Source organism: Gallinula chloropus (assembly GCF_964237585.1).
Source record: "Gallinula chloropus genome assembly, chromosome: Z".
Classification (NCBI taxonomy): Eukaryota; Metazoa; Chordata; class Aves; order Gruiformes; family Rallidae; genus Gallinula; species Gallinula chloropus.
In genome coordinates this window covers 77358111-77367903 of record NC_140089.1, presented here as the reverse complement: position 1 = coordinate 77367903, position 9793 = coordinate 77358111, and the positions used below count along the sequence as shown (strand labels likewise).

Here is a 9793-nt window from a genome sequence, read left to right as displayed (position 1 = left end):
ATTCGAAAACTCTGCTTTTAAATTTATGAAGTGAGCAAACAATTTAGAGAAACTCTGCCACTTCAGCTTGATTCCTGAAAACAGAAAATTAAATCAGCATAGAGGGATCTGTCCCACAGCAGCAGTCTCTGCCTGCTGCCTTCACTCAGCATTCCTGAGTGCTGCTGTTTCAAGTGGCTTTTGGAAAAGAGATGTAAGGAAGAACAAGGAAAACATTCATTTAAGAAAATAAAATGTTTGCAAGCTTGTTTCTAGCCTCTATGCATGCCTAAGGAGTACTAGCTGCTGCTAAATTGCAAATTATGTTACAAATTTTCCACTATTACAGAGAAAAATTCGAAGCAGTACATTAGGACTGATAACCCTATGGGATGTGTTTCCCCAGCTCTGATCAGAGATTTCCATTTATGGTGGATGCTTCAGAAAAAAAAAAAAAAAAAAGAAAAGAAGGAACGTGAAACCTGACAACAGAAGCCCAACTCAAAGCTAGTGCTGAGGAGCTTGGTTGTTGTTTTCTTGGTTCCGAGGTGATTTTCTTCTAGATTTAGTGTAATTTTGTTGTTTGAGGCCTTGCTGATCCCAGTATCTTGCTTTGTTACGGGTTCGGGGCTGACTACACGTGAAGCAGCACTGAGTCTGTATTGATGGCAGCACGCACTTGCCAATGCCTTTCAGCCTCTGGCAGAAGTGAACTGAGAGCTGGTCTCTGCTGCAGGGTACCCCTGTGGTGGAGAAGGTGAGAAGAATTAGCTCTATTTTGCTCCCAAATTATCTGTATTTACAGAATTTTAAACTGCTTATGCCAAACAGTCATGCCATGTTATTTCTGATAGCTTTCTCTTCCTTTGTACTACAGGTCAGCTTGATCCCCCGAAATTTTAGGATTTTTAAGTGAATAGGTCCTGTATGAAACTTCACACGACCTTGTGACTTGGAAAATACAGCACTATCACATTACTGTTCAGTGAGGCTTTACTTCTGCAGCAGACACAGCTCATCTGTATTTTTCACTGTAATGCTTCTGCTTTTAAGAACTGCAAGAGAAAAATCTAGCAACGATGATTTCTTGGTACTTTTGCACTCTTGCAATAATGTGTTGAAGACAAGTGCAGCTTGCTGCAGAGCTGTGCAGGGCAGGCAGAAGAGCACAGACAAGGCACGTGCAACTACATGTTCAGCCTGACTGCACCTGAATTTCTGCAGCACCAGAATAAGCCAGGGACTGATTCTGTAAGAACTATGGTGTTGATAGGTCTGTGGTAGCTTTAATAAATGAGTTGTGACAAATTTAGTTAAATGTTACAAAAAGGGGTCCTCAGCTGCAAGAGAAGATGGATGGTTAGGGCGACAGTCAAGTTGCAAAAGCAGGAAGGCGTTGGGTTAGCCAGATTCATGGCTGTTGTTTGGCAAATCCCTCGTCACTACGACTGGGGAAACTCAGTGAAACCAGCGTAAAGGCAGTTTAAAAGATAAAAGCACTTCTTCTCACAGCAGGCTGTGTACCTCTAGAACTTTCTACCACAGGAGAGGGTAGAAGCAGACAGCATTGCAGGGTAAAAAACAGATGCAACATACTAATGGAAAAACTTCCATAAATTTAAACTAAAAGGCACTATAAGGGGTGCCTTTGGTAGTGATGTTAGTTGGGGATGCTGCAGGAACACCATGGAAATGAATCACAGGGAAGGCCTAAACTCTTGCATTCTCCCTAAGTAGCATCCTCTAATGTCATTGCTAGAGACACAATATTGGGCTGCGCTGACCACTGGTCTACCCAGTAAGGCTTTTAGGTCTTACTGCCCCCTTGAGCTTTTATTCACAGAAATAGCTATTACTGATCTGTGTAGGTATCATTTATGAGTCTGTCTTTCTGCACATGAGAGGGATTGGAGATAAGCAGACGAATTCAACCTTAGGGCAAAACATGTGCTTGAACAGCATCACTCTCCTGTGCTGCCCTCAGGAGTCACCTTCTCTCACTATCACATTGCACCCATACTGTTCGCTTGCTAAGAAGAATCCTCCTCCAAAAGGCCTTTGAAGGCTTTTCCAGAAGGACTCACCTACCTGAGGGTATCTGCTGAATACTGCAGTACATGGATTACATATAAAGATACCCTTCTGCAAACTTCTGCCCTTCCCAGCCACTTCCTTTCCTGGTCTATAAATCAGCTATATAACCAGGCTCCTGAAGGAGAGAGGTACAGGACACCCTGACTCCCAGGAAGACTTCTCCCCACGTCTTCATTTTGGAGGCAGTTTCACCCTGTGGGACACAGGATTTATGGTGTAAATACTATATCCGGGTTTTCTGTAGTGCCTGTCTCACTTTGCTTGCACTCCCAGTCCAGAATTCGCAGTTCCACAGGGGTCTCTCTCTTAAGACGTGGCGTCTGTTCAGACACACAGCGTGTCCTTCGACAGCCCTCGGAGCAGCCTGTGAGTTACCCAACACCCGTCAGCACAAGCAGACCCATTCATCCAGCTTGTGGCAAGATAAATTAGGGTTGGATCCTCAAGAGAGCTGCATCCCTGACACAAAGCCAGCAGGGCTGGAGAGCCTAACAGTGTGATTCTGCCAACTGTGCAGCTGAGCTGTAGCAGGTCAGGCTGACCTGTATTCACAGCAAGCTGATAAATTAGGTCAGCTCCCAGTTTCTGCAGAACCGGAGCAAAAATGGGTGTCAGATGCTGGTGTAGTATCATACCTGTACTTTTCCTGCACTCTTGCATATTGCATTTCTGATATTCTGTGGGCTTAGGTGTAATCACACACAGACCGTCATCTTCGGTTTCATTAGTTTCTATATTCACGCACTTCACAGTTCTTTGCTGAGTGCCCTCTCCACAAGAAACAGTGCACTGAAAGAGAGCAATTAAAAAATATATAAAACTCTTTTATATGGAAATTGTGTAGTATGACAGTATTGTAATGTGACAGGAAGCTAAAATGCCACATGGTCCAGAACCAATGACACCGAAGTGCTCTGTGTACTGCATTTTCCATCCAGACACTTCCATGGTGCATTCTGGCCAGATTTGGCAGGAGACAGTGGAGGGGTAAATAGTATAAATACAGCATCTTGGATTGTGTAACCAGGGTTAAAGGACTGTTTTCTACAGAGGAGAATGAGGACGATCTGAAATGCCAGTCCTACAAAGAGATTAGTAACCCAAATCAGTACTGCACACTGACATTTTTTGTTTGCTGTGTATTCTCACCATCTAAATGAAACATGAATAATCAATTGCAATGTTAGGTCTAGAAATGAACAAGCAGAAGATTTAAGAACAGCCCAGTGAGATGTTTTTTCTTTGGTGACATTTACACTGTGGTTACCTTTTCTTTACGACTGCAAAACAACTGCCAGCTGTTTGTTCTGGCTGCACACAGATGGCCATAAAAGGGAACATTTTCAAAACATGTTCCTGTACTATTCTGTAAATGTACTTAATTCTTCTGACATCCCAGAGCATCTGAGAACTCCAGCTAACTTAAAATTCTTTTTCTCCTCAGATACACAGTGGCCAGCAAGATAAAATGCTTCAGCAGATAAAGAATACTAGCTAGTGAAGCAGAAGAGATGAAGACAGGACTGGTACCTCTTTAATTTTTCTGCAAATTATCCTCTCTCTAATGTGTATCTCTGTGCATAGAGAATGAAAGGTCTTAGGTACTCTTGACGCAACTTTATATTAAGATTTAAAATAATGTATTTATAATGTAAAATAAAGGGGACTAATAAATCAGTAAAAATGTTGCTGTACATTTTGGCATCCATTTGCTTATTTTATGCATGTCTCAACATTTTCATTCCATAGCGAAGTGTTATACTAACTCTGCATTACATTACACTCATATCCAAACTAATGGCTTTGTGTCAATACCAACTCATTAAATTTTCTGTGTTAAATGACTCCGTTTCCTTAAATGACTCATTGTTTCCTCATTTGTGGCTCCTGGCTTTTGGTGCTCTATCAACATTGTCTTCTGCTATGAGGAGTATTTGCAATGTATGAATAGGTTTATTAGAGAAACAAAGGAAAGGTTTATTAGATGTAACAGTTTCTTCATAAGTAAGCATGTATTGCAGAAGGGGAAGGTCCCCAAAGATAAACCTTGTATTTGTCCATTAGATTTCCAGATGCCAAAGTAGAAGGCTATTGGTCAAAATTTAGAACTTCTGTTTGTGTGGCCAAGTCCAGTATTCCACAAAGTTGGTTTAAAGCTCACCCCGTGCACTCAGCAGTCTTAAACAGTAGAAAATTGAAAATGAGTAATGGAAGACTGTAAATGGTATCTCATTTTTACTACAAAAGCAAAAAAAAAAAACCAACCCAGTCCTTCAGCAACATCTAATGCAGCAACAAAAAGTAAACACTGAAATGTCTATCACCGGGGGAACTCAAACAGGCTGGCTTTAAAATGGTTAGTAATATTTTCAGAAGACCTCCCATTGTAGTCCTAGCTGTGCATAAGACATTATCCTTGCTGACTTGTTCACTGACCAGTGGATAACATGACCAAATATGGGCAAATAAATAAGAACTGAATCCTACCGGGCCCCAGGTCTGGTTAATCCACTGTGTACATGGTTGCCTGTTGCATGGTGCAATGGCATTAGGTCTTTTTGTCCCATCACAGTAGCCCTCTTCTGGGCAGTAGACGTGTCGTTTTTGCTGGCCACCACCACATGTTCTTGAACACTATCACAAAGGGTACACAAACACATGAGGTGAGAACGGATGAGAACCCAGAAACACACCCTAAGGGCAGGAGTAAAAACTCTTCACTTAGAAATGTGAAGCCACAGGCAACAAGAAGCCTGTCACCGACCCATGTGATTTAGAAAGATACACAGACTGGCCTGCATACCACATCTTGCAGTTCAGATATGAAGAAAAGCTCTGCATGGAGACACTTATGTCATCACAGGCTTGAAAAACTAGACAGGGAAGAAGCCATTATTGATGCAAAATACTTGGGGGAAACTATTATTGCCTAGGCCTGTAGTAGAGCCTGCTTGAAATACACAAAAAATTTCGTATTCTGACATGAAATAAGATCCCAGATACACTTTGAATAATGCACTGTTCCTGTCCTACAGGGAACTGCATCCCTACAGTCAGAGGAACAGAGCTGATATCTCATAAATGAACTTTTCAGTCCAATTCTATCCAGTATCCTTAGCATGAGGACAACTGCCAGGGCTGCACAAGTGTTTTTTATAGAATATTTTGAGTGGCAAATAGGTACAATCATTTGGCTACTCTTCAGAACCCTTGATGATTGCTCTGATAGGCAACTCACATCCTCCTGTCCTCCTTATCACAGGTGTGATTTGTCAGTGGCCTGTAAGGAAGCAACATGTTATGAGCTCCTTGAACCCTTAAGAACTGGGTCCACTGTGCTGCAAATTGTGGTGTTTTCTCCAATGCTGCTTTTAGTGTGAGTAAATAACTAAAATGTAATCAGACTGTGGGCTTTAGCTGACATAAATATGTGTCTGGCTGCCTATGAGAATGTTGGCACAGATTTACATTACAAAGTGGCCCAAAAGATGTATTGATCTCATGCCCCACCTCAGTCTCTGGCCCCATAAAATTCCAGCCCAAGAGTCAAAAGGAAAATTCTAAATTAATCATGATGACAAAGCACATTAAAATGGCAGCAGAAGGGATCAGTCCGAATGAATCACATTTACTGATCCAGCAGCATAGTTAAAACAAATCCTCTTCCAGGCCATCTGCTCCTCTCTTTCAGCTTATGGTAATTCACAGCCCTAGCTTAGTACTGAATACAATCCTAAGAATGATTCTGGGAAGTCTGAACATCTATGATAACTTCTGCTGTAACCATACACAAAGACTCTCTGTGGTACTAACTGTATGTCTTCCTTTCAGTTAAAGTTAGCAGCATGGGATCTCACCCTCACTGCTAATTAACAGCTAACTGCTCCTACCCAAAGCTTCTTTTAAAGAACAATACCTCATTCCAGGGCTCCACACGCCACTGCAAGCAGGGCTCCACATTACAAATAGCGTTGAGTTTTGGCTTATATCCAAGTAATTGGCAGTGAAAAGGCCTCAGAAGTCGCTTTTCCCGAACGTCAATGCAGTGAACATCTCGTGTCTTGAGACCACCGTTGCAGTTAGCAGAGCACTGTACAGGGAACAGAAAGGAGCACATCTCCAAATGAGGCTCGCTGAGCAGCTGTCCCTTCCCAAGTCACAGAGGACAGTTCGAGCTTTGAACATCTTGACTCACAGAAGGAATTTCCAGTTTACTGTAACAACAATCTGTTGTTAGGCTTAAAAACTGTGGTCTTCATCATAGCAAGTCAGAGCACACCATACAAATATTTCCCTTTCTTCACTGGAACATCCATTAGTAACATGAATGTATATTTAATTAGGGAATCTTCCCAGCTATTTCCAAAAATGCCATAGTAGAAGAGTCATAATGCAGTAAATACAACAAACAAATCCTGACAACAATCCCTGTATGCAGGGAAATTGTCAGTTCTTTTGCTGTTTCTGTGGGAGGAAGGGAGGAGAGAGGCACAGCTGCTTACACTGATTTCCCATTCACCACGGGAGACGTCAGCATCCATGGCAGCAGATTGCCCAGGCTGACAAAACTGCTACTCATCTTAGCCCACAGACTTCAGCTGCTGCCACTGCCACTGGCGGACTCATCCCACAGCAGCAGTTCCCACCCTCTCCTTCCTTGCTCCTGCATGGCACCAGGAGGATCCATACCCCAAAAGCAGCCTGGGCATGAAAGAATGGGAGAGACAGACACTCACAGCCTGTGAAATCACTTCCCAGCCCACAGCACTACTGGTGAGCTATGCAAGCCCTTTCACTCTCCTGTTTCTCCCAAGAGCTTGCCCCAAGGCCTCATGCAGCAGCACCAGGATGTGTTCCCACCTATCAAAGCCCAGGACCTCTCCTGCTGTTGACAAAGAACTGAATTTACTGCCAGGAGGATAAGGACAAGCACACATTTAATTATTTAGCCTTGATCCAGAATTAAAGTAAATTCTACTGACACCACTGAATAACCTCATGATGCAATACAACAACTGATGCTGTTCTCTGCATAAATAAGCATTCTTCAGCTGAACAAGGAAACTGAATATAATACTATCCCAGGGAGCTGAAGGATGGATGCAAGGAGAGTCCATGCTCTTGTTCACAGAATCTTCTGTCCATCTGGATAGAAACAATGGACAGAAATGACTGTGCAAGAAACTTAGTACACACAGCCCCAAAATATGTGCAAATTATATCTGATATTAAACTGAGGCTGTAAGATCTTGTCTAAAGCACCCTGCTTTTTGGGTAGGGGAACAATTGGATAAAAGAGAGGGAATGGAGAAAGCTTTACTACATTAGTAGGGGAATATAGCTATCTTGCTGTCATAAAATCACATAAAAATGTCTGAAATGAGGAAAAAGAAAAACAACTGCTACTTGCAAAAGTGAACAAAAATAACCATTTTTATATATGAAAATATAATTAGGTTTGTATAGTCCAATTTCTGGAAAACAAGGCTGTCTAACACAACAGAAGTCTGCTAAGAAAAGCTGTTTGTCTGAAATTGGCCTCATAGTTGGGCTGGTACTTTAAAACATTTGTTTTCTATATTTTATCATTAAACTTGATTTCTAAGCACTTTTTGTGACATAACTATCATCCACTGGTTGCAATAACAATGAAATTCATGAAGAAAAAGCAAAGGTGAAATCTGCCTGGCTGCAATTCAGACTGCAGAATGTCTATGTATCATTTAAAATCAGTTTTGAAGGTTTAAATGTAGTTATGTAATGCCTTGGCCTTTCTTGGACTTTCTCAAGAGTCATGTATGTCATGTACAAATCAATTCTACATGAAAGAGCTCAATGACATAACACAGGTTTTGTAACTCTAACCTTTTCTTTGTATGAAGCTGCCCTCTAGTTCAACGGCAACAATTTCCACCATATTGGGAAAGTTTGAGAGATCCATCTCTGTCTTTATTAAATCAATATTATTTATTATAATTCTGTGGGTTTTCTTTTTTGAGTCTTGAAAAACACCTTGCTGTTTCAAGCCCAAATTTTAGGCACCCTGAGGTCACGTAAGTCCTTCCAGGCGTTCATCACAAATCTTATGATACCAAAAAAGAACTGAAACACAATTGTTTGGCTTTCACTTAGCACCTTGGACACTCTTCTGCCACTTGTCCAGGCCTGTGTATATCAAGTAAGACCCCAGCCACAGCAGGCATTTCCCCAATGCATTTCTCTCTAGTTGTAAAACTCAGAGGTTACATTAATGTGGAACAGAGCGTGTCACACAAGAGAAAATACAGCTTGGCAAGGGTGAATAGGAACATGCCAATTCCCTCTTCCAAATTCCCACTTGTGTCTTAAAATTATGACATGCCTCTAGAGCAGAGATCAAAGAGATGTCACATGCAAACATGTACAGCTTTGCCCTAGGTTCTCCACAGAACGTGGACAGTGAGCCCTGCTTTAGGAGTTAATGAGCACAAACCCCACACAGGATATGCTTCCATAAATAAGTTAGTCAGGAAATTAGTAAATTAATGTTGAATGGTCAACTGGGAATTGTATGCATTTACTGAGTAAATAATTATTTTAAAAATTAAGTCTTTAGAACTCCCTACTCTGAAGTTAGCAGACTTGCTGCTTGCACACAGCTCTGAATGAAGTTACCTTGCTCCAATTTCCTGTTTTCCAGCTTGCACACGGGCGGAGATAACATTTTTTTGCAGGATCAGGCTTTTTCATGTGCTGACAGTGAGAAGTGTTCCTGCTGCTGCACTCCACATGTCTCCAGAAAGCTCCCATTCCACAGGTGGTAGAGCACTGCACAAGGGTAAGAGGAAAGCGCAGGGGCAAACTCAGTGTTAAAAAAGCATTGTGGAAACAATCCAGGAACCTAAATGTAAATATCTAGAGCTAGTTAAGATGACCTTGTTTATCTGAAATGCTCAAAAGATTTCAAATTCACCTAAGCCATACTTAGGGTTCTGAAGGAGGTCTTTTCATTGCCAATATAAATACCAATTCTGATTCATACTGTGTACTGCTCTTTGGCAAATTTTCTAAATGTGTACCAGTGGTTTGAATGTTTCCTCTGGTGATCTTTGGGGATCCAGTGCAAAATGTCATCGCATCAAATCTTCAGCAGTGTTGCCTCTCCATCCCTAGCACTGCTGAGATATTCAGCAAATTGTGTATATAATTTTCAAAGTCTGTCTCATAAACCATGTGAGACTCTTGGGGAAACTGCATAGGAAAAGGATTTTTGAAATTATTAATTCAGAGAGTGGCTAAATTTTTCCAGCATTTGGGAGGGTTTTAGTGTTTAAGGGAGGAGCATATTCATCATGCCAGTCGAGATTCCAAGAGTGCACACTGTTCAACCAGAAAGTCACTGTCATGGTATTCTGAAGCAGGAAAGTGGCCAGAGACACACATTTACCTTCTTCTCTCTTAAAAAGGGAGCGACAAAGAACTATACTCATTAAGTCAAATCCAACACATGCCAGGTAGCCTGTAGCTGGCGTAAGACACTGCATAATCAATCTTGGATTAAGTCAACAAAACGGTGAAGAAAGCAACTGCCCCTGTGAGGTCTGAACTCCCTACGTAGAAGCAGGAGAGTTTAATGGGGAAAGCTGAGTAAGTGTCTTTGGAGAGACAAGGAAAGCTAAGCTGAAACTAAGGCAGAACCCACCCACCCCCCTCCTAAAACCAATACTGAAGACATGTAGCT

General features: G+C 41.7%; 1 protein-coding gene across 1 annotated transcript in view; it reads right to left on the bottom strand.

Annotated features, from left to right (window-relative positions):
- Positions 1-486: 486 nt before the first annotated feature.
- Positions 487-9793, bottom strand: part of ADAMTS12 (ADAM metallopeptidase with thrombospondin type 1 motif 12) — a gene marked incomplete at both ends in the record, with an annotated part of 171682 nt that continues 162375 nt past the window's right edge. Inside the window, 5 exons of the mRNA XM_084278939.1 lie at positions 487-722; positions 2709-2862; positions 4561-4707; positions 5990-6163; positions 8728-8880. Coding sequence (XP_084135065.1) covers positions 487-722; positions 2709-2862; positions 4561-4707; positions 5990-6163; positions 8728-8880 — 864 coding nt within the window. The remainder of the gene's footprint in view (positions 723-2708; positions 2863-4560; positions 4708-5989; positions 6164-8727; positions 8881-9793) is intronic.